The sequence below is a fragment of the Sorex fumeus genome, unplaced genomic scaffold, assembly GCF_029834395.1.
Source record: "Sorex fumeus unplaced genomic scaffold, SorFum_2.1 ptg000047l, whole genome shotgun sequence".
Lineage (NCBI taxonomy): Eukaryota > Metazoa > Chordata > Mammalia > Eulipotyphla > Soricidae > Sorex > Sorex fumeus.
This window is the reverse complement of record NW_026606104.1, coordinates 42,532,118-42,555,649: the sequence shown is the minus strand read 5'-3', so window position 1 is coordinate 42,555,649 and position 23,532 is coordinate 42,532,118. Positions and strand designations below refer to the sequence as shown.

At 42.5% G+C, this 23,532-nt stretch overlaps 1 protein-coding gene and 1 pseudogene across 2 annotated transcripts in view; one reads left to right on the top strand and one right to left on the bottom strand.

Moving 5' to 3' along the window:
* Window positions 1-23,532, bottom strand: part of CEP85 (centrosomal protein 85) — a 51,362-nt gene that overhangs the window by 13,739 nt on the left and 14,091 nt on the right. For both annotated transcript variants that reach the window (XM_056122896.1, XM_056122898.1), the window contains 5 exons: window positions 16,762-16,914; window positions 7,912-8,600; window positions 6,682-6,815; window positions 5,947-6,064; window positions 4,479-4,664 (listed from right to left, as the gene is read on the bottom strand). In XM_056122896.1, the coding sequence (XP_055978871.1) occupies window positions 4,479-4,664; window positions 5,947-6,064; window positions 6,682-6,815; window positions 7,912-8,600; window positions 16,762-16,914 (1,280 nt within the window). The remainder of the gene's footprint in view (window positions 1-4,478; window positions 4,665-5,946; window positions 6,065-6,681; window positions 6,816-7,911; window positions 8,601-16,761; window positions 16,915-23,532) is intronic.
* On the top strand, window positions 18,121-18,239 carry LOC130032212 (uncharacterized; annotated as a pseudogene).

The window sequence follows — 23,532 nt, the reverse complement described above, 5'->3', positions numbered from 1 at the left end:
CAGAACTGGAATTACCCCTGAGCACTGCTGGATGTGATCTCCCACCACCAGAAACACAAAATTTAAGGGCCAGAGCAATAGTACAGTGGGCAGGGTGCCTGCCTTGCACATGTGCTCATCAGGTTTGATCCCCAGCACACCATTTGGTCCCCAAAGCACTGCCAGGAATAATTCCTGAGTGCACACCTTGAATATTGATGGGTGTGGCTCCAAAACAAAATAACAAATTAAAATTTAAAAAGGATAGTAAACTGACCATGGGTTTATCTTTTCTCCTTTCCAAAACACCTCAAATAATCTAAAAAGTAATTTGGGTCCAGAGTGATAGCACTGTGCTAAGGCATTTGCCTTATATGTGGCCAACCAGGACTTGATCCCTGGCATCCTATCTGGTGCCCTGAGCACCACCAGAGTGACTTCCTGAGTACAGAGCCAGGAGTAAGCCCTGGGCACCACCATGTGTGACCTCAAAACAAAATGAAAAGTAATTTAACTCAAACCATGTTAAAATAGTACTGCAGAAAATCACAGGTTAAAAAAAAAATCAATGTAGAGGAACAGTGAGGTAGGATGGGAGGAAGCATTACCAGTGGCTGACTCGAGTTTGATCCCCAGTGATAGCACAATGGGTAGGGCGTTTGCCTGGCACATGGCTGACCCGGGTTCAGTTCCTCCGTCCCTCTCGGAGAGCCTGGCAAGCTACAAAGAGTATCCCACCCACACAACATAGCCCAGCAAGCTCCCCGTGGCGTATTCAATATGCCAAAAACAGTAACAACAAGTCTCATAATGGAGACGTTACTGGTGCCCGCTCGAGCAAATTGATGAACAACAGGACAACAGTGCTACCACACATAGTTTCCTGAGCACAGGAATGGGTCACTCCTGAACACAGCGTTAGGAATAACCTCATCAGAGCACTACTAGGTAAATCCCAAAAAGCAAAGAAAAACAAAAACCAAAAACCCCAACGCTGGAATAGTAAATTTTAGGCCTGGAGATGGGGTTCAGTGTTAAAAGCAAGCCTTGCAGGATGGGGGGGTGGGAGGGATACTGGGATTAGTGGTGGTGGAAAATGGGCACTGGTGGAGGGATGGGTACTCGATCACTCTATGACTGAAACCCAAACACAAAATTTTTTAAGTCTACAACTGTACCTCGTGGTGTCTATAAAAAATTTAAAAAAATAAAAAAAAATAGCAAGTCTTGCATGCAGAGACCTGGGTTTGATCTTTGGTACTTAAAAAAAAAAATCAAAACAAAACAAAAAAACAACCAAAGCTCTTTAGCAGAAAGAGATTAGCATTCTGAGGTGGAATCTGAGAATAGTATAGCAATGAAGCTACATGTTATATGGAGTTTCATTGCTATATGAAATGAAACTCCATATAACAATCATATATGGAGATATATGACTGTAATGACTTTATGAAAAATGAAATGCTGTCACTATTAATAAAATCAAAGAGTCTTTAATAAAATACAAGGAAAGGCTGGGATCAATCAACAGTTAATTTAAAGCTGTGAATAAGAACTTTAGGTAGCAGTATTAGTATACTCCGGGGAAGAAAAAAAGCCCTTGATTTCATAATGCTTCTTGTCACATTAAGGTGATAGAAAAAAAAATACATATATAAATAATATATAATTTAATTTTTAAAAAAGGAAAAAGAAAAAATCATTTCAAAGTGTTTTTTAAAACTCAACCCAGACTAGGTCAAAGAGTCAACATACTAAGAAGCCAAAAAGAAGAAAAATATCCTGTTTGAAAGAATTTATAAAACTTTTGCCCACTTCTACTTTGTGACTCCCTTCTATCTGACAATGACCTCATCCTTCTTTTTCTGGCTATAAAAATTCTGACTTTTGCTCTCCTGGATGCAGCTCAGTGGCAGAGCTTACCTTGCATGTGGGAAGCCCTAAGTTCAATCTACTAGTATGGCCACTAATAAGCCCTGGTGCTACTTCTCTTACCTCCCCCCTCCACGAATATATTTGAAAGGAGTACATTTTAATTTTATTTTGGGGGGAGGGTACATCCAGTAGAGCTCAGGTCTGACTTCTGGCTCTGCACTCAGGGATCATTCCTGGAGCGGCTCAGGGGACCATCCAAGGTGTGAAGGGGATCAAAACTGAGTTGACCTTGTAAAAGACAACTGTATTATCTCTCTAGGCCTCCAAGTGATTTTTTTTTTTTATGTAGGAGTGAATTCTGCTTCACAATGAAGGGCTGGAGCGATAGCACAGCGGGTAGGGCGTTTGCCTTGTACGCAGCCAACATGGCCGACCCGAATTCAATTCCTCCGCCCCTCTCGGAGAGCCCGGCAAGCTACCGAGAGTATTCGATATTCCAGACACAGTAACAACAAAGTCTCCAATGGAGACGTTACTGGGCCCGCTCGAGCAAATCGATGATCAACGGGAGGGCCTTTACTTTACTTACTTTACTATGTAGGAGTACTGCTATTTATTCAGCCACTGATTAGGCTGATTGAATTGGGCGTGAACTCCACCTCCAAGTGATTCTTAAGCACATTAAAGTTTATGAAGCTTAAGTTTTAATAAAATCAATATCCTAGTTCATTCTGATGCAAGTGATCCAGAACTAAACATTACTAAACTGATTCCTTAAGAACATATGCTTCATGGGGGTATGGTGCCACCAGCAGGTCAATCTACACATGTGAGGCGAGTGTATCAGCAGCCTGATGGCGCCTTCAGACTTCCAGATACCCCAAAATTGCTGCTGTGCCTTTGGCTAGACCCCAAATACTTGGGGCAAAGTTTACCAAGAAAGTAAACAGCCAAAAGTTAGGTATGTGGGAGACACACCCACAAACCACCTCCAACTCAGCTATATAATTGGCGGCATGGCCTCTCTGGTTCCTGATTGAACTCCTTAACGGCCATGATCCCAGAGACTCAGAAACAAATCTCGAAACCCAACGGCTTTTGGCAGAAATGTGTCCAGTCCCTGCAGTAAGTTACAGGCGCTGGGCCACCCAGGTGGGAATAGGTTTCGTGCCTTGGCCTCTTCCCCCTGGCGGCCCGGTGGCCACCATCCTTCAGAGGCCACTGGACAGTCAGGTTTGGGCCCACAGTGATGAGACACATAGGGTCTCACAGGATGGGGGTGGAGCCGGCCCTTTCCTCCCTGTCCCAACAAGACCCCGAGTCGTCTCCCACAAACGGCCTCTCTGGCTCCTGATCAAGCTGCTTAATGGCCATGATCTCAGAGACTCAGAAACAAATCTTGAAACCCAGCAGCTTTTGGCAGAAATGCATCCGGACCACGCAGCCGGTTACTGTCACCAGGCCACCCGAGGGGGTTAGAAAGGGTGCTGTCCCTCCACCTGCTTCCCCTTGGCAGCTTGGTGGCCGCCATCCACCAGAGGCCATTGGACAGTCAGGTTTGGGCCTGTAGTTATGAGACACATGGGGCCTCATGGGATAGGGGTGGAGCCAGCCCTTTCCTCCCCATCCAACAAGACCCCGAGTCGCCGCCCACTAACGGCCTTTCTGGCTCCAGATCAAGCTGCTTAAGGGCCATGATCCCAGAGACTAAGGAACAAATCTCAGAACCCAGCAGGTTTTGGCAGAAATCCCTCCAGATTTAACTGTTAAAATCTCGGAATTTCAAAATCGCATGGCCACTACTGCGGCCACACGACATCATATGTTATTCATAATCAGGAATAGAAAACAAATGGTTTTTGTTTTCTATTTGTTTTCTGCCTTTTCAGCAGATCTGAATGTTGGGGTAAAATCCCAAATAATAATGGTGGGTCCGGTGTCAAAATATTGAATGTAATCAAAGCAGAGAGAGAGTAATGTGGAAATCATCTGCCCCACAGGTAGCGGGAGGGTGTGAGATGGGGGCATACTAGGGTTTTTGGTGGTGGAGAATGGGCACTGGTGAAGGTACGGTGTTTCATTGTATGACCCAGAATTAAACCCAAAAGCTTCGTAACTGCTCTCATGGTGATTCAATAAATAAAATTATAAAAAAAAATGCTTCAGAGTAAACTATAGTCAGAACAGAAAGATTTTAAACCAGCTTGTTCCATGATAACCAACCACACCTTGGTTATATAAAAGCACTGGCAAAAGTAGAAAAAAAAACTCCAAAACTAGCTGTACACATGGAATTCTTCTCTACTTTTTAGGCAGAGTGAGGAGACACCAGACTAAATTATATATATTTATCCTAAGTATTAAACATCTGTCCGATGTAGACTGATTTTACACCTGGGTAACCTGAAAGCCCATCATGACCTGGGGAGTGAGGTATACAACTTCCCTTCTCTGTGGTAGGTTTGTGAAAATGAAACAGAAAGGAGAAATTCTAAAACCAACAGGTGTCCCCTCATTAGTTCTTCCTGGTTCCAGTAATGAAAACACAAACTGCTTAGGTTTTGGTAGGAAAGGACTCATGCCAAATTCCCTTGTGAATTAGAGCAATCAGTTCCTTAGCTCACCCTTTCTTCCTGTTTCTTCCCCTCTTCTGAATGCTTCTGCAGTGCCACTTTGAGTGATTCTCTGATGAGCTGGACTTCAACTTCCAAAGCAGAGAGTTTCTTTTCGAGTTCAATCTTTTCTTTGCTCAAGGCTTCTGTCTTTTGTGCAAATTGTGCACGTAAGAAAGTGTTCTCTCGCTGTAATTCCTGCCAGAAAGATTCTCCATATATAACTGTTCTTTACCATCAGTTATATGTACTTAACCTATCCCTAGCACACTTTGTGATCTTTCGCTAAATAATTCTTCACATAGTGATATTAAAGTGTGTTCTTGGACTAGTAACATTGACATCACCTTAGATTTTTTTTTTGTTTTTGTTTTTGGGCCACACTGAGTGGTACTCAATGGCTAGTCCTGTCTCAGAACTAATACTCAGGACTAAACCGCCCAGTGATGGTTGGGAAACAGTATGCAGTGCTGGAGACTCAAATCCAGGCTGGCTACATTCCAAGTATCTATCCTTTTATACTACCTCTCCAGTGCACCAGGTAGTTCTTTAGAAATACAAATTTCTGATCCTAACTCCCATTGAATCAGAACTTCTAGGGCTGGTACCAACAATACCAAGTTTTACCAAGTCCTCCAGTATTCTGTTGCACTCACATTTCGATTTAACTCACATTTCAGAATCGGTGCTTTAAAAATGGCTGCTTATATACTTTTCTACATGCAATCATGCTTTGCTTAGTTTTTATGCAACCCTGAATATTTAGGTATAAAAATAGGTATACAGCAGCCTGAGATCTCAATAATCTGGAGTGCAAACTCTGCTTGCAGGAGGATCAGATTTAATCCCTGACACTACACCATCTCCTGAGCGCACTGGGAGCAGCCCTGAGCACAGTCAGCTGTGGCCCCAAAACTAACAAAAAATATCAAATCAAATATTTACTGATAATAAACAAGTTTTACTTTAGGACTCAGAAAGATAGATCAATGGGCTGGACCACAAGCTTTGTATCGCAGAGGAACCTGGCACCGCAAGGTCCCCTGAGCACCACAGGAAGCAACCTTGAGTCCTAAACCAGGAATAACCTGCTGAGTATCACTTAAAAGAATAAACATTTTCTTTTTTAAAAAATGTGAACACATCTGTTACCTGTTACCTATGCCTTGGCTGGTAGATTCTGACTCAGATCATCACCCAGTTCTTAGACCTGATTATGTACTTTCTCTGCCTGGCTTTTTCTTCCATACTTGCCTGACACCAAGGCGTCTAGACTACCACCTGTTTCTACTCTTAATCTTTTCTGCCCCTGCAAGGTCAGAACAAAATATGCTTTATTATTAGGGTGCTTACTCTTTGACAGCAGGTATAACTTAAACCGTTGGTCCCTTTTCTACTTCCATGATTCCTAACATTGTCAAGCACAATGAAGATACTGAATTCTGACAAGCAGAATGCCATTGTGGCTACCAATGCTTACCTGCAGCCTCAGCAAGCAGATATCCCCAAAGGGGGCAGGGCGACCCAAAAGGGCACTGTGGACTTGTAGTTCACTTTCTCTCACTTTCTGTTCCAGCTGAGCAATGTGTTTCCTCTGCCTAAAAAAGTTAGTAGAGTAAGGTCCTGGATTCTGACATTAACCCTTTGCAATACAAAATCTTATTTTCCTTAGGTAGGTACAACCCTTATATATTAGCCAAGACTATGAGCTTTTTTCTGGGAGGAAGAGAAATGAGAAAGCTGATTCAGGGGAAATAAAAAAAGGAAAGAAAATATGCAGGGTCAGAGAACTAGCTCAATGGGCTGATAAACTATACTCCTCAAGAGGGCTGGGTTCAATCCATAGCACTACATGGTCCCCCACAAAGCACAGCCAGGAGTAACCCTCAAGCACTGAACCAGGAATATCTCCTGACCACTGCTGAGTGTGACCCTAAAATATAAATAAACAGAAAATAAGAAGATCTGATGCAAAAAAACAAACAAACAACCGTGCCCTTTATGTTAACCCTAACCTCCCCTCCCCAACCCCACAATGAATCCCTGCAGAGATAACTGGCCTATCATATTAGATATAGAACTGAACTGCTTAACACTCCAGCTTGACAATTAAGCAAGATTAGGGCCTAAACAAAGGGAGGAAAAATTTACTACCTATTCTCAGTCATGGCTAATAGAACAGAGGCTAACTCGATGGCAACCTTTGCCCTCTTACTTGTCAATGAGAAGCTCCTTTTCCTTCAGAAGGTGTTCATTACTATTTAAGATGCTGATCCACTGTGCTGGTTCTAAGGTTGGCAATGAAGGAGCAAAACCAGTGGGATGGTGGCAGATGGCTCCATTCTGAAGCTGAAAAAGATAAGCCAGAGGGCAGCACAGGGGTTAAGGTGCTTGCCTTGCACGTGATTGACCCTAGTTTGATCCCCAGTACAAGTAGAGATCCCTGAGCAAAGATACAGGAGTAAGCCCTGTTCTTACCCTATCTACCCATCCGAAAGTGAACATAAGCAGGCTCACAGTGGCTTAACCTTGGCCCAAATGTACCTAAAAACACCTGAATAGTACCCAGTTGAGTTTGCAGTCAAGACCCACCTTTGGCTCAAACTGAGACGGCCCAGTGTTCATGAAATAATTTTAGCTCTGATGCATGACTGGAAAAAACCTGCCATAGAGACTTCTGCCAACTGGACACTCCCTGCTCAGAAAGGCTCCAGTTTCTAAGAAAAGGCCAATTAACTTTTATTATATGGCAACAGAGGCAAACCAGAAATTAAGGTGTCCTTACCAACAAAAACAACTATGCTCAGCTTCCTTCCTTTCTACTCTTAAGGAATGTAAGAACTTTTTAAAACAAAAGTCGTTCAAAGAAGGATTTTTTTGATTTTTGCTTTGGGGACCAGACCCGGCTGTGCTCAGGGCTTATTCCTGGTCTGTACACAGGATCACTCCTGGCAAACTCTGGGGATCATATGTGATGCCAGGAATCAAACCTGTTTTAGCACGTGCAAGTGCCCTACTTGCTGTACTATCTTTCAACCCCCCAAAGAAAGTTTTTAAAATCCTAATCCTGCCACATACCAGCTCTGTCAACCTGAATAAACTGCTTAGTCAAAGAAGCTAGCAAAATTTTACATTTTCCTCCTCAGGGGGGCTTTAAGGATTAATAAAGATTCAACAACTAACCTAGAGCCATACGCACTTAAATACAGTGTTAGTGTCCTATGTTCTTTTAGCTTTTTCCTTGTAACCTTCTATACTTTGGAGGACCTATCTTCTATTTAGACTACCAATAGATTTAACTAAATTCACAAATCTTCATCTCCTATCTACAAATGTTTCTTTCTTACAGATGTTTTTCTTTTGAGTCAAATTATAGGATTTAACATATACATGATTCCAACACCTGCAGAGAAACTGAAAATCCAAGGAAAAAAGGGTCTTCTACCTGCATTTGTTCCATTTGTAAACGGATCAACTCCAACTGCTGACGACAAGTGCTAAGCTCATAAGATCGCTCCCGGGGATGCCAAGAATCAAGATTCGGCTGCCACACCTGAGAAGGAAGAGGCTTTGGAAGCCCAGGAGCAGGTTGGAGGCCCAAAGGGAGCACTCCACTGCCATTAGGGTGTTGTCCATTCCGTTCACATACTGCCCCACTGCCTGGTGCTTTCTTGGTCTCAGGCAACACTTTGTACAAATCCTTGTTTGTGTCGGTTCTTGGATTGTGAAAGTGGACTCGGTAGTGGGGATCAGAATAAAATGTCTCCGTCATTGGCGACTGATTGAGGGTAGATTCCATATTGGGAATATCAAATTTCCTCACTTCTTCTCTTTCATGGCCCACTGCTGGAAACCAGGATTGTTCAATTCCATTTTCTCCGGCAGTACCACAAAGATACATGATGTCTCTAGACAGGCCTGGAGAACGTTTAAGTGCACCAAGATCCCCATTTCTTATCATTCCCACATTTTCAGTTAACCCTGACAAAGGCAGATTGGAAGAAGGTCCAGCAGGTGTAGAATTTGGCTTGGCAGGAGAGGTCCCCAAAGTAGAAGGCATCACATGGGCTGTTGGAATGGTTACGTGACTTTTGATGGGCTGGAAAGAAGGACTGCTATTTGAACTGCAAAAATCTGTGGAGAGAATAATCTTCCATAAACCAAAATTGAAGCTCTTGAGTTTGGCTGCAATGCCAACCATTCCCTGCTTGTCCTCAGATTAGGCAGAAAGGGCACCATCATCACAATTATCAGGCAGAAAGACATAGCAGCCTAATTGAGAGATGTGTGTCTTAGGATCTCAAATGTCATTTCACAAGGTAAACCAACTAAACACAATACTGCTCCACTTTTAACTTATATACTTTCCTCTGTATTTGAGTAAAATCAAAAACCCAGAAAACCAGTAAGGCTGAAAACTAAAGAAAAAAAGTCACTTACTTAAGAGAAATGGATTAGGTTCCACTTTTCTGGAAGCTCGGTGACACTAAGCCACAATCCAATCTAATAAATATGTTGTTTCCAAGGGTGCCAAAATCCTCTGTGACTTCCAAAATTTTCCAGTGAAGGTGAGTAATGAATCTAAACTATCTGAAGAATAAGGCAAACTGAATAGTGCTGCTCAGTGTATCCAGGGCAGGCAGTACATCTGAATCAGGATTTTGTTCTCTCTCCCACAGGCCAGACTAGACTGCCTGGATATGTGAAGTTATTCTTAGTAACTCTCAGATTTCATTCTAGCAAAGGGAACACTCTCAAGTGGCATACAGTGAAATCCTCTATATTTTATATTTTAAATCTCACCCCTTGATTCAGAATTAATTTTTTTCTTTACTGTTATTGTAGTTAACATGTTTATTGCAGTGTTAGCATTTATGGTTTGACTGCACAGTCCAACTAGGATTTTTCACTTTTCCTTCAAATTGAACCTAAGTTCCTGCCTAATCTTGAAAGACAACTCTCTCATTAGCCCTACTATAGAAGTTTCCATTTCTATGTATTTCCAACTTTCAAGTGCTGCACAAAAGAGAATTACAAGGTCAGAGAGCAAGGATAGTTGGCTACAAGCAACAAAAAAGCACTGTGAGGAAACATACCTGTATCTTCAGTAGGCAGAGTTAAGGGGAAAGGAATGTGTATGTCTTTCTATATATCAGTGTCCAAAATGTTTACTGAACTAAACACACGAACCATCTTTTTTTTTTTACAACATAAAGTCTATCAGCTAATGGAGGCACGTACTATAACCTTTCCCAGAATTATATGAGCACAGTTCAACTACCATAATCTAATATGGGTTTATAAGTAGCTCTTTAAAAATATTGGTGGGAGGGACTAGAGAGAGGATACATTGGGTAAGGTGCTTGCTGGGTGTAGCCCAAAACCAAAATTAATTAATTAATTAAAAACACTGGTGGGAGCCAGGTGAGATATTTCAAAGGGTTGGAGTATATACTTCATAGCAACTATGCTGACACCTCCTTCTTCATTTATGGCTGCACTCTTACAACTCAGCAAATTCAGTTTGAGTCTGTAACAACCTAAGTATTACTAAAACCGACATCAATAAGTAAATAAATAAACAAATAAATAAATAGAGTACTAGATACTCTAGAGTAATACATGGGTTAAGGCACTTGTCTTGCATGAGGCCAGCCTCAGTGTGATACCCAGCAAAGCAGCACCCCCAGGAATAATCCCTCAGCAGAGAGACACGAGGAAGTCTGGGACAATGCCAGGGTTGGTCCTCTCCACAAACAACAAAAACAAAAAACACTGATTCAGGAGAATGCTTTTTTCTAATTTTCTAGTGAAAGCAATATATCTAAAAAGCCTCTTTTGAATAGGTCAAGCAGCTGCCACACCTGATTTCCTCTGCCATAAAAATGGCCCTGCTCCACCTCATAAAGCTCTTCCCTAAATTTCACAGTACTTGCAGCCCAGTAGGAGCAACAGTAAATTGAATGAGAAAGTTGCATTGCATAGAAGCTCAGTGAGTGAAACAGTAATAGAGGGCTCAACCAGCACCAACCAGCACAAGAAATCCTTAATGACCATTGTGAGATATAATAATTATAAATTCACTTTTATTGATCTGTTTTTGTCCCATTTGCCATTGTGTTCTAACAAGCAATGTTAAGTAAATTTGTTTGTCCTGCTAAGTGGGCAGGATTTGGGATGGAACGCTGGTAGAAGGAAGTTCGCATTGGTGTGGTAGCAGGATTATGGTTGAACACTATGTCTGAAACAACTCTATTATATGAACAACTCTATAAGCCATGGTGTAATAAATTTTTTGTGTGAAGCAATAAAATTTTTATTGAAACTTAATTAGAATATGAGGGGAGAGAAAGAGAAAAGTACATGTTCAAGATAGAACACATGCTTCTTGAGAGTGGGAGCAGGTAAGCAAAGATGGAGACAAGCAAGCAAGATATGTGTTCAAGAGAGAACACAGGCTTGAAGAGCAAGTCAAAATTTTTTTAATTAAAAATTGTTTAAAGGCAATACATCTATGGCTATTATGCTTTTTCTTAGCAATACATCTATGGTGATTATGCTTTTTCTTATTTGGTCTACCACCCCTCCTTTTCTTTTTAAGCACTGTAGCACTGTCCTCCCGTTGTTCATCGATTTGCTCGAGCGGGCCCAGTAACGTCTCCATTGCGAGACTTGTTGTAACTGTGTTTGGCATATCGAACGCGTCACAGGTAGCTTGCCAGGCTTTGCTGATACTCTCGGTAGCTTGCCTGGCTCTCCGAGAGGGGTGGAGCAATCGAACCCGGGTCGGCCAGGTCTGCTGTGTGCAAAGCAAATGCCCTACCTACTGGGCTATCACTCCAGCCCAGAAAATATCACTTATTTCTATTAAGGAAACTGCATGATTCTGACACTATGCTAAAATTACAATATTAAGTTTAGCTTGTGAATGTTCTGGAATGTTTTGGATTTGGGGCCATGCAGTGGTGCTGGGGGTGATAAGTAGGGACACTGCTCCTGGCTCTATACTTAGGGGACCATGTAGTATTAGGGATCAAATCTGAGGCTCCTGTATACATAGCATATGCTCAATCTGTTGAGCTGAAATCTCTAACTCAAACTTTTTGAAACAAAATTAAGACAACCAGGAGCGACAGACACAACAATGGAAATGATAGAGTTAATAAGGGCTGGTAATGAGTTAAGTTAAATTATGCATGTAGTGATGGAGAAGAAAACAAAAACAGCAACATTTATTTTCAAAAGAGCCACCATCTTCTATAATTTTCAAAGACTTAAAAATTTAGCGTATAGATTGTGGACTGGAGCGATAGCACAGCGGTAGGGCATTTGCCTTGCACATGGCCAGCCTGGCCGAGCCGGGTTCGATTTCTCCGCCCCTCTCAGAGAGCCTGGCAAGCTACCGAGAGTATCTCGTCCGCATGGCAAAGCCTGGCAAGCTACCCGTGACGTATTCGCTATGCCTAACACAGTAACAACAAGTGTCACAATGGAGACGTTACTGGGCCCGCTCAAGCAAATCGATGAACAACAGGAGGACAGTGACAATGACAGGGTATAGAATATATAATTTTTATTTAGGGACATTTTCAAATCATCAGGTTTTTGAACTTTAAGGTTTATCTTCAAATTTCTCTTCTCTCTTCAACTATACCTTTCGCCCCACACATCTGCCATTCTCCCGCCTAACTGAAAACCTAACTCAAACCTTCCTTCTTGGTAAGGGGAAAACTTGATTAATACTAAATTCTGATCAGGGATATAACACTATATCCCTTGCTAGTTTTATAAGCATGGTAGCTTTCACTAAAGAGTTCAAAGTTTTCTGATCTCTCTAGCATCCACCTCTATCCCCTTTCATCAGATTCTTCTCCCTGCTAACATGGGGCCAGAGTCAGTACATTAATTAGGTAAGGCATTTGCCTTGCCCCCACGCAGTGTTCAATCCCTGGTACCCCATCCTGTCTCCTGAGCTGCACCAGGAGTGATCCTTGAGCTCAAAGCAGGAGTGAAAATACTGCTGAGTATGGCCTAAAAACAAAAACACAAAAATATTTAAGAAGATGATAGATCAATGGATAAAGTGCTTATCTTCCGTGTCTTAAGTCTTGAATTTGCTACAAAGATATAATAAAAAAATACATTTTATGCCAGTCAGAAGGGTTATCAACTGGGATTCAAATAAACCTAGTGGGACCCATGAACAAAAATGAGCAAGAATTAAGATAAGGTCACTGAAACTGGAGAGAAAGTACAAGGGTTAAGGCCTTTGCCTAGCATGTGGCTGTGCCTATGAACCAGGTTGGGGTTCCGACACAATATGGTCCTTGACCCTGATCACTGCCAGGTATGCCCATTAAAAAAAAAGATGAAGACCATGGTATATAACAAATAGGTTAGAAAATATACCTTAGATCAGATTCCCAAACTTATTTGGTCTACCACCCCTCCTTTCTTTTTTCCTTGGGTTTCTCCTACCTCTGCTCAAGGGCCATATCTGCTGGTGCTGGAGGACCACATGTAGTGCCAGGATTTGATTATTCCTGTGGTCACAGCTACATGCAAGGCAAGTGCCTTAACCTCTGTACTATCTCTCTGGCCCTACCACTACCCACATGCCTATTTTTTAAATTTTGGCTCATACTTGGTGGTGCTCAGGAGTAACTTCTGCTCTGCACTCAGGAATCACTCCTGGTAGAGCTTGGAGGATGATATAGGATACTGGGGATCAAACCCAGGCTGGCCACATGCAAGGCAAATACCCTATCTGCTGTACTATCTTACCACTCTGGCCCCTACCACCCTACCACCCCTTTTACATTAAAAAAAATTTTTTTTTAAATTGCTCAACAGCTCCCTGGAAACCTTCCTTAAGTGAAAAACAGAAAGTCCTCCCCAACTGTAGCCAAAACTATTACTGCTCTCTGGATCATTTCCAGTGTGTGTTTTCCCCCAAACCCCAACAGTACTGTCCACTATGAGAAACACTGACTTAGATCCTTAAAAAAAAAAAAAAAAACATGCAGGAGCTTTGGGTCTGATTCCCAGTACAATATGGTTCCTCAATCACTGAGTCAGGAGTTGCCCCTGCCAAGTATAGCCAAAATACAAAAACAAAGTAAAACCTAAAACAAAGGATACACATAAAAAAGGGCTGGGGGCCAGAGAGGTAGTCTAGTGCATAAGATGCTTGCCTTACAGGACTCAATCCTTGGTCCCCCATCAGGAGTGACCCCTGAGCACAGAGCCAGGAAAAAGCCCTGAGCACAGCCCTATGTGGCCCCGAAGCAAAAACAAAAGATCTGAGTTAAATTTAGTTAATGAATTTAACAGGGGAAAAAAAAATTTTTTTTTTTTTGGTGGGGATGTCATACCCAAGATGCTCAGGGGTGTTACTCCTGCCTCTGCACTCAGGAATTGTAGGAACTAACTCCTGGCAGTGTTAGGAAAACTGTAGGATAACGCTGGTTTGTCCTTTCTGCCTTGCCACAAGGTGCTCAGGTTTACTGGGTCACTCCCATCACAGTGCTCCCATTCCTCTGTGTTGATCTGTAACCTCTTTCTTTGTACTGTTTCCCCAACAGGCCAATTACCTTAATCTCCTAATCAGACTCTTGTAAATACTGCTTTTCTCGTCTCCTTAAGTCCTTTCTATAGTTAATTCAGAGCAATGTCCTTTTTGTATAGACACAGAAAGATGGCTAATGCTATGCTTTTTTAACTTGGGAGTTAACTGACTCCGAATGATACTCACTTCTGGGCATTTGCTCTCTCAATTTAAACCTCAACTGCCCTTACTTCCTAGCACCCCAAAAGCAGGGTCCCAGATGCAAACTACGATGGCATCGAAATGGGCCAGGCCAAAGTACCATAATGCTTAACTATAAGAGCATGGTCATGGACAATTTCTGTCATGATCCAAAAAGTAACATCTAGATTAGGACTCTGCTAGGGTTAGGAAAGATTAATCTGGCCTGAGCACTGTAGTCTGAGATCTACAGCGAGATGTCCCCCCGAGAGCCACCCTACAAGCCTCAAGCCTCAATGTATCTCTTACTGTGTCCATACAAAAATAACTAATATTAAGAAGTAGAATTAAGATAATTAAGATGTTAATTAAGTTACTGAACCAAGGAGAGGAGAAACACCCCTAGGTGGTACCCCCCCAGCCTAATGGGCAATCAGGAAAGGCTTTTGATATGTAGATTGTGCTACTTCCAATGCAAGGAGGATTTCTAATGCTGGAGAGATGAGAGAGAGATGAGTGGGAGAGACAGGAGGAGATGGGAATTAGGGGCAGTGTGAAACTAGAAAGTGGGGCTTAGAGAAGCTGGAACAGGTGCATTTATTCTGTTCTCCCGCGGGGGGAGAACAGAATAAACAGCAAATTATTAACAACCAGCTTGGCCCTTGTTTCCTCCTTCGTCCGCTCATGGCATTGGCCGTCCCAGGTGGGCAAGTGGCCAGAAATCACTAAACACAAGCAGTGAGAGAGAACTGCCAGGGCTCCCTAGCCACCTCGTGATTACACAGGAGACCATATATAGAATGCTGGGGATTGAATCCGGGTCACTTTTGTGCAAGACAAACACTCTACCTGATGTACTATCTCTCCGACCCCAACAGGGGGTAAACTCTCCATCATGGATTTACCTCCTTTTTATTTTTTAGTGCTGGGGATTGAACTCAAGGCCTCATGCATGAAGGCTTACATTCTACACTGAGCCACATCCCTGTCACCCATTGTTGGGTTTTTGAAAAAACTTAAGTACAGGGAACAAGAATACAGTTTTAATGGTTTAACGGCACTAAGTGCTTGTTTGCAAAGTACTAGGTTATCAGTGAAAACCCCAGCTTTGTAACTGTGTATCTTATGGTGACTCAATAAAAAATAAATTGAAAAACAAAGAAAATGCCCCCAGTGTTGCCACATGCAGGAAAGTGGCATGGAAAGTCCTGATGGTTGTGATTCCCAGCAATCACAACTTACATATATGAAAGACAGACTTCAAACCCCAGAAGTTGAGGCAATCCTGACATTCTGTTATTAGGGATCCCCAGTGAGAAAGGGCCCAGAAAACAGTTCAATAGTTTAGAGAGCACCCAGGGAGTGTGAGGTCATGCGCTTATCCCCAGCAAAAGACTAAGGGGTCAGGGATATGGGCCCAAAGGGCTGGAACACGTGCTTTGGTCCATGTATTAATGGACAGATCCCCAGCTTCAGGTTTCACCAAGCTCTGCCAAGAGTGACCCCTGAGCACAAGCCTGGAATAGCCTGGTCCTAGGAATAGTGAACACTGGTGACTGTAGTCCCAAAAACTATTATTTATTTCAGGGCTAAGAGCATTCTTTGCATGTAGGAGACCCAGGTTCGGTTTTAGTACAGCAAAGTTCCCTGTATAGTCAGAAGAGCCTCCAAGTACCACCAGGTGTGATTTAATCATTCTCCCATCCCCCCAAAACAAGTTATTTCAAAGGGCCAGAGAGAGAATTCAATTGTCTGGAGCACATGCTTTGCATGCAGGAGACCTGGGTTCAAATCCCAGCACATGGTCCCCTTCAAGTATCACCAGGAACAACCTCTGAGCACTGAGCTAGCAGTAGCCCCTGAACACTGCCAAGTGGGTCCAAAAACCAGGGAAAAAAAGTTATTTCAGGTAGAAGCACTGTAGCACTGTCCTCCCCTTGTTTATCAATTTGCTCTAGTGGGCACCAGTAACGTCTCCATTGTGAGACTTGTTGCTACTATTTTTGGCGTATCAAATACATCATGGGTAGCTCGCCAGGCTTTGCCGTGCGGGAGGAATACTCTCAGTAGCTGGCCGGGCTTTCTGAGAGGGACGGAAGAATTGAACCCGAGACAGCTGTGTGCAAGGTAAACACCCTACCTGTTGTGCTATCACTCCAGCTACAAAAAAAAAAAAAAAAAAAAAAAAAAAAAAAAAAACAGTCAAAATAGAGAGAATAGGATCAACTCTGAGGAAGAAGAGGGTAATAATCAAGCAGAGGGGACAGAACAATTAGCACAGCGGTTATGGCACTTGCCCTACACATGGGCCATCTGGGTTTGATCCCAGCTCCCCAGATGGTGGCCCCCAGAATTGTCAGGAGTGATCCCTGAACTCAGAACCTGGATCAAACCAACCCTAAGCACCACTGAGTGGCCCCAAAACAAAAAACAGACAAAAAAAAAAATCAAACAGGTTCTCTTGATTTAAAGAACTATTTATGAATACATAGATACAAAATGAAACAATAAGACATGGCTACCAAATCATTATTATTTCAAACCTACCTTCTGCAATATCTGAGCATGACGTGCCAATGGCTGTATCTCCACTGTCAGCTACACTTGAACACCGGCTGAAGCGGCTCCGGAAGGCTTCGGAGACAACTGGGGTCTGCCATTCAGTCCCCAAGGAATTGCTCTTCTGAATCACACTGGAACCTGAAACGATTGCATTTCTCACCTTTAGTGTCAACCACTTCATACTTTTTTTTTTAAATCATTTAAAAACTGGGCTGGAGGGGTAGCTCAATCAGTTGAGTTTATGACCAGCACACAGGAGGCCCGTGTTCAATACCTGGCATTGCATGGTCCCCCAGCACGATTGGAAGCAACCTTCAGGCATCACTGGTATGGCCCAAAAACAAAAACCAAAAAAAGAAAAAATTATTAAATTCGAGAGCCAGAGATGTGGTTTAGCAACAGAGCATATGCCCCACATTTATGAGAGGCCCTGGAATCTCCAGCACTATAAGGAGGAAAAAAATGAAAAGAAAGAATTGTCTATCACCCATCCTGTTGCTGAAGAACACACTGCTCCCTCTAGCAGAAGGGAATACAGCCTACTTTAAAAACAAATGGCAGCAACTCCCCCTCTAGTGCCCAACCCCATGGCAGACTACTCTCTTCAGTCTTGCCCATAACGCTCACAGTGTACTCAGTAAATCTCTTTCCTTCTAGCTCCCATTTCAGCTTTTCATAAATTCCTGTGAAAACAGCCAGACCCTCTACCCAATGCAAAAAAATTACTTAAGCCTTATAGAGAATAGCAGCACCCTACCTACCCCTTTTTCCTTTATAAAGTCTATTTTAGCTACCCTAAGCTAGCTTTTTTTAAATTAAAACTATAGCAAGGAGAGAATTAAAACAGAGATAAGATGTAAATAATTCCAAGGGTACTGGGACAGTAAAACAATATTTAATAGCAAGGACTATTTTTCTTTGGTCTTATTTTTTATACTAATCTCAGCAATGCTCAGGTTACTTCTGGCTCAGTGCTTGGGGGAACATTGGAGTGCTGGGAATCAAAACCACGCCTCCTGCATGCAAAGAATGCACTCTTGGATTGCTCATAATTCACTGAACTACCTCTCCAGCTCAGCAATCACTACTTTTTAAAAATCCTTACAGGAGCCAGAGAGAATGCACACATTCAACTTGGTTTGGACTGCCACTTGCTTTGCATTGCAGCACTATTCACAACAGTACCACATAAGGTCCCCTGAGAATCACCAGGAAAGATTCTGAGCAAAGAGCCAGAAGTTAGCCCTAAACTACACTGGATGTGGCCAAAACAACATACCAAAAAACCCCTTACAGTAATCTACAAACATAATCTCATTTATCTACTTAATAAAAAGTAGTATTGCACAAACTCATCACTAATTCTGAAGTGAGTGAAATCATGTTTGCTAAAATAAATGCCGCGATAGAAGTGTATCAACTTCAGATACTACTGAGGTTGCCTATTCTATCCTAGTATCCCTGTTTTACAGAGGGAGTGAGCTAAGATTTGAAACTAAATTGTTCCAATTCTAATATCCACATTCTTCTTACAAATTTTCTTAACACATGCTTTTAGCATTCTGGGAATCACAGTTCTTTAACATGACAGTTTTATACATTATAGAATGGTTGAGCATCCCTGGTCCTCAGACACTAAATACCAGTAATAGCCAAAATAACTGCCCAAATGTTTCCTAGGGTAACTAGCAGTCTAGTTCTATGCTAAAAACCACTACTTGGAGATTAGCACACATCCAAATAACAAGAACAACTAGTGCTGGTATGGGGAGAAAGGACTCTTATTCATTGTTGGTTGGAATGCCAACTGGTCCAGCCTTTTTAGAAAACAATGTGGACATTCCTCATAAAACTAGAAACTAAATGTATCTAGTCAAAGTAGATAGAGTATTAACTAGAACTCATCTGCCTCACAGGAATTGGGAGGGGTGGGAGGTGGGGTTCTATTGGGGTTCGCGGTTAAAAATAAGTATTGGTAAAGGGAAATGTGTTTGATATTTACATGACTGAGACCTAAACCCGAAAGCTCTGTAACTTTTCCCACAGTGATTCAATAAAGAAATAAATTAATAAAAAAAAAAAGAACATAAACAAAAAAGAAAAAAAAATTAAAGAAAAAAAAATTAGAAACTAAACTCCATTTGACTCAGCAATACCACTTCTGGGAATATAGCCTGGGTGCCCAAAAACTCACAGCAGAAACGTCATCTGAACTTCTATGTTCACTGCAGCACTACTCACAATAGCCAGAATCTGGAAATAAGCCAAGTGCCCTAGAGTAGATAACTGGATAAAGAAACTATGGTATATCTACATAACAGAATACTATGCAGCCGTTAGGAAGAATGAAGTCATGAAATCTGCTTATAAATGGATGGATATGGAGATTATCATGCTGAGTGAAATGAGTCAGAAGGAGAGGGGCATGTATAGAATGACTGATTCATAATATATAGTGTGAGACTAATATCCAAGGGCAGGGCAAACAGGGACCAAGAGAATTAGTCAATAGTTGGAGGCTTGCCAAAGATTATGTGTGTGTGTGTGGGGGGGGGGCAAAGGGCAGTTAGGATAGAGAGGGGACCAACATAACAATAATAGCTGGAAATGATCATTTTGGATAAGAACTGAGTGTTGAAAGTAGGAAAAGGGATATACCTGATAACCTTTCATTATCTGTATTGCAAACCATAAAACCCAAAAAGAGGCGGGAAGAGACACACACAAAGAGACAGAGACAGAGAGAGACAGAGACACTGTGACCATTGGCAGTAGGAAATGTACACTGGTGGTGGGACGAGTGCTGGAACTGAAACTGAGTTATATAACTGAAACACAATCATGAACAACTTTGTAACTATGTTATTACTGGTTCAATAAAAAAAAATTTAAGAAAATAAAGAAAATCACTGCTTGACCAAATCAGGGTACTCTCTCAGTGGGCAAAAGAATCCAGATAAAGTTGACTTTTGAAAATCTAAAGAGGCCAGAGAGGGAGCGCAATGGTCTGGAGTACCTATACTGCATGATCCCTTAACCACCACTGAGAGTGAGTTCTGAGCAGAGCTCAGCTACTCCCAGTAGCCCAAGACAACTTCTGGATGTAGCCCCCCAAAACCACCTCCTGAGGTAAAAAGAGAAAGAAAAATGTTGGGAAAAAAATTAGAAATTAAGATTTTATTCTGGAGGGGGAAAAACAATCAGTAAAACCCTGAGCTGGTAAAACAAGACTGATGGGATTTATTTGACTTTATTTGTTGAGACCTGTTAGGTAGCAAATATTCAATAACTACTTGATTTACTAACATACTAGCAAAGACAAATTCTAATAATTTTTTAAAAATAAGGGAGTATGGGGGTTGGAGCGATAGCACAGCGGGTAGGGCGTTTATCTTGCACGTGACTGACCTGGGTTTGATTCCCAGCATCCCATATAGTCCCCCGAGCACCACCAGGAGTAATTCCTGAGTGAAGAGCCAGGAGTAACCCCCATGCATCGCCGGATATGACCCAAAAAGCAAAAATAATAATAATAATAATAATAAGGGGGCCAGAGCAATAGTAGGCATTTATCTTGTACATGGCCAACTCAGGTTCGACCCCTGGCTTCCCATATAGTTCTCCGAGCACTGCCAGGAGTAATTCCTGAGTGCAGAACCAAGAGAGAACCCCTGAGTATCTCCGGATGTGATACAAAAAGAAAAAAAAAAAGAAAAATCGCAATAAGGACGGAGAGGTAGTTCAAGAGGCCGAGTACATGCCTACTACGCTTATGGCCCCAAGTTCAATCCCCAGAACCACATGATCCTCACCACAGCACAAATATAGCCTTGGAGGTCCCCTGAGCACCACCAGGCCTAAACGTCCCCTGAGCACCACCAGGCCTAAACATCACCAGGAATAGTTCCAAACTTCCCTGAGCACCACTGAGTGTGGCCCCTATTAACAAAACGAACAAAAAGGAACCAGGATATATTTCAGTGATAAAGAATTTGTGTTGTTTAAGGCAACCTAACTTTCTTCAAGGACTCCTTTTTTTCTTTTTGTTTTTGTTCATACCCAGTGGTGCTCAAGACTTACTAACAGCACTGTGCTCAGCGATCATTCCTGGAGGGTCTGAGGGACATATGGGATGCCAGTTAGCTACCAGCAAAACAAATACCCTACCCACTATACTGTCACTCTGGCCCCAAGATTCTTCTTACTGAGTCATGGTGGATTGTATGAGTCAAAGAATCTACAAAATCCATAATAATTTTCTTCTGTTTTTGCTTTTGGTCAGTTGGTGGTACTCAGGAACTACTACTAGCTCATTGCTGGCATGTGTATGTGTGTGCATTCATGTGTATTCATGTGTGTGTGTGTGTGCGCGTGCGCGCGCATGCACGTGTGTGCATGTCCTGGCTATGCTCAGGGGATCATGCAGTACCAGGGATTGAATCCAAGGCCTCCTCCATGCAAAGCATTCGCTCCACGCTACTGAGCTCTCTTGGTTACTGTAGTGAGCATTAATAGAGGACACATCTTCTGAACAGCATAAGACTTGTCAGTGTTTTAAATTAAGTGCAATTCTCGTTAAAAGCAAAAGAAAATTGACCTTCTGATGATTTTAATATGGTTTTATCTTTCTGGCCGGGCTGGAGCGATAGCACAGCGGTAGGGCATTTGCCTTGCACGCAGCCAACATGGCCGACCCGAGTTCGATTCCTCCGGCCCTCTCGGAGAGCCCGGCAAGCTACCAAGAGGATCTCGCCCGCACGCCAGAGCCTGGCAAGCTCCCCGTGAAGTATTCGATATGCCAGACACAGTAACAACAAAGTCTCCAATGGAGATGTTACTGGGCCCGCTCGAGCAAATCGACGAACAACGGGAGGGCCTTTACCTTTACCTTTCTGGTCAATCTGTAAAAAATAATGAAAATTGACTGAGAGCCTCTTCTATCATGTACGTGTCACTAATGGAAACCATTCCTTGTTACTAATACTTTTCTTCCAAGCTGTACCACTGCTCCTTTTCCATCTACCTAATCCACACATTAATTACAAGATAATTATGAAAGTATGCTTTAGTATATAGTTATTGAAGGAGTGATCTTTGGGTGCAAAGCCATATGTGTTCGAAAAACCATAATGATAAAAAAAAACCCTTAATTGAATAGTTCTTTTCTTCATTAATACAAAATTCAAAGGTATTTTTTTTTATTTTTAAACTTCATTTAAACAATGAGAGATGGGCTACACACGTAATGCGATTTGGAGATGACTGTTGGACTAGAGCCATTACCGATTGGATTCCATGGGACGTCAAAGATCAAGTGGCCATGGGAAGGGGGGCATTCCCGGCTCGTCCTTCACGCCCTACCGAGGTCACCAGTTGCCCCCCACGAGCGGCTCTCCGGCACGGCCATGGCTCCAGAAGCACAAGGACTTAATGCAGAGCCCAGCAGCTTGCAGCAGAAAAGTGAACGGTCTATGCGTTAATCCACGCCACCATGTCTGCTCGGAGGAGAAAAGGTGTTGGTCCCTTCCTCCGTCTTCCCTCTGGAAAGAAAGATGGCAGCCGCTTGGGAGCTTTGTGGAAAGCCAGGTATGAGCAGGTCGTGATGGAGCGACTAAAACCTCATGGGAAGGGGGGTGTTCCCGGCTTGTCCACACTCTACGGAGGTCACCAGTTGCCCCCCACGAGCGGCTCTCCGGCACGGCCATGGCTCCAGAGCACAGAAACCAATCTCTTAATTATCTGACTCTCAGCAGAAATACTTCCAGGGTTAATAAGTAAAACAGCAGAAATCCAAAACCGCGCGGCCGCGATAGTGGCCATGCAACATCATTTAATTCTTGAACCCAGCTGTAGAAAGCAAATCATTTCACGATGCCTTTTCAACATGTCTGATTTGGGGGTATAAACTATAAATAATAATGGTGCATTTTTTATCGAAACAATGAATCTAGTCAAAGTAGATAGAGTGTTAACTAGAATTCATCTGCCTCACAGGCATTGGGAGGGTTGGGGGGTGGGGGTTTATTGGGGTTCTTCGTGGTAAAAAATAAGTATTGGTAAAGGGAAATGTGTTTGATATTTGCACGACCGAGACCTAAACCTGAAAGCTTTGTAACTTTTCCCACAGTGATTCAATAAATAAATAAATTTTAAAAAAATGTTGTAGCAAGCAACACAAGTAAATTATTTTGTGCCTGCTTAGAGAGCAGGCTTTGTGGGGTGGGTGGTAACTGAGATATTGATGGAGGGAGGGGCACATTGGTGGTAGGACTGATCTTGGAGTATTGAATACCTGAAACCAACTACATTATTAAACAGCTTTGTAAATCATAGTGTTTAAATAAAGTTTCATTCAAGGCAAAAAAAAAAAAAGATCAAGTGGCTGCCCATCTACAAGACGGTCAGACTTCTTCGTTAAGACTCTGAACGAGGGGCTGGAGATAGCACAGTGGGTAGGGCATTTGCTTTGCACGCGGCTGACCCAGGTTTGATTCCCAGTGTCCTATATGGTCACCCGAGCACTGCCAGCAGTAACTCCTGAGTGCAGAGCCAGGAGTAATCCCTGTGCATTGCCAGGTGTGATCCAAAAAGAAAAAAAAAAGACTGAACAAACGGTTTGAGGCTCTTGATATTTCTGGAGCGAGCAGTTGCCACTGGGCTACACTAGCACGTGACAGGGATGAATGGAGACGTTACTGGTGCCCACTCGAGCAAATCAATGAGTAATGGGATGTCAAGTGATCAAGTGATTTAAAT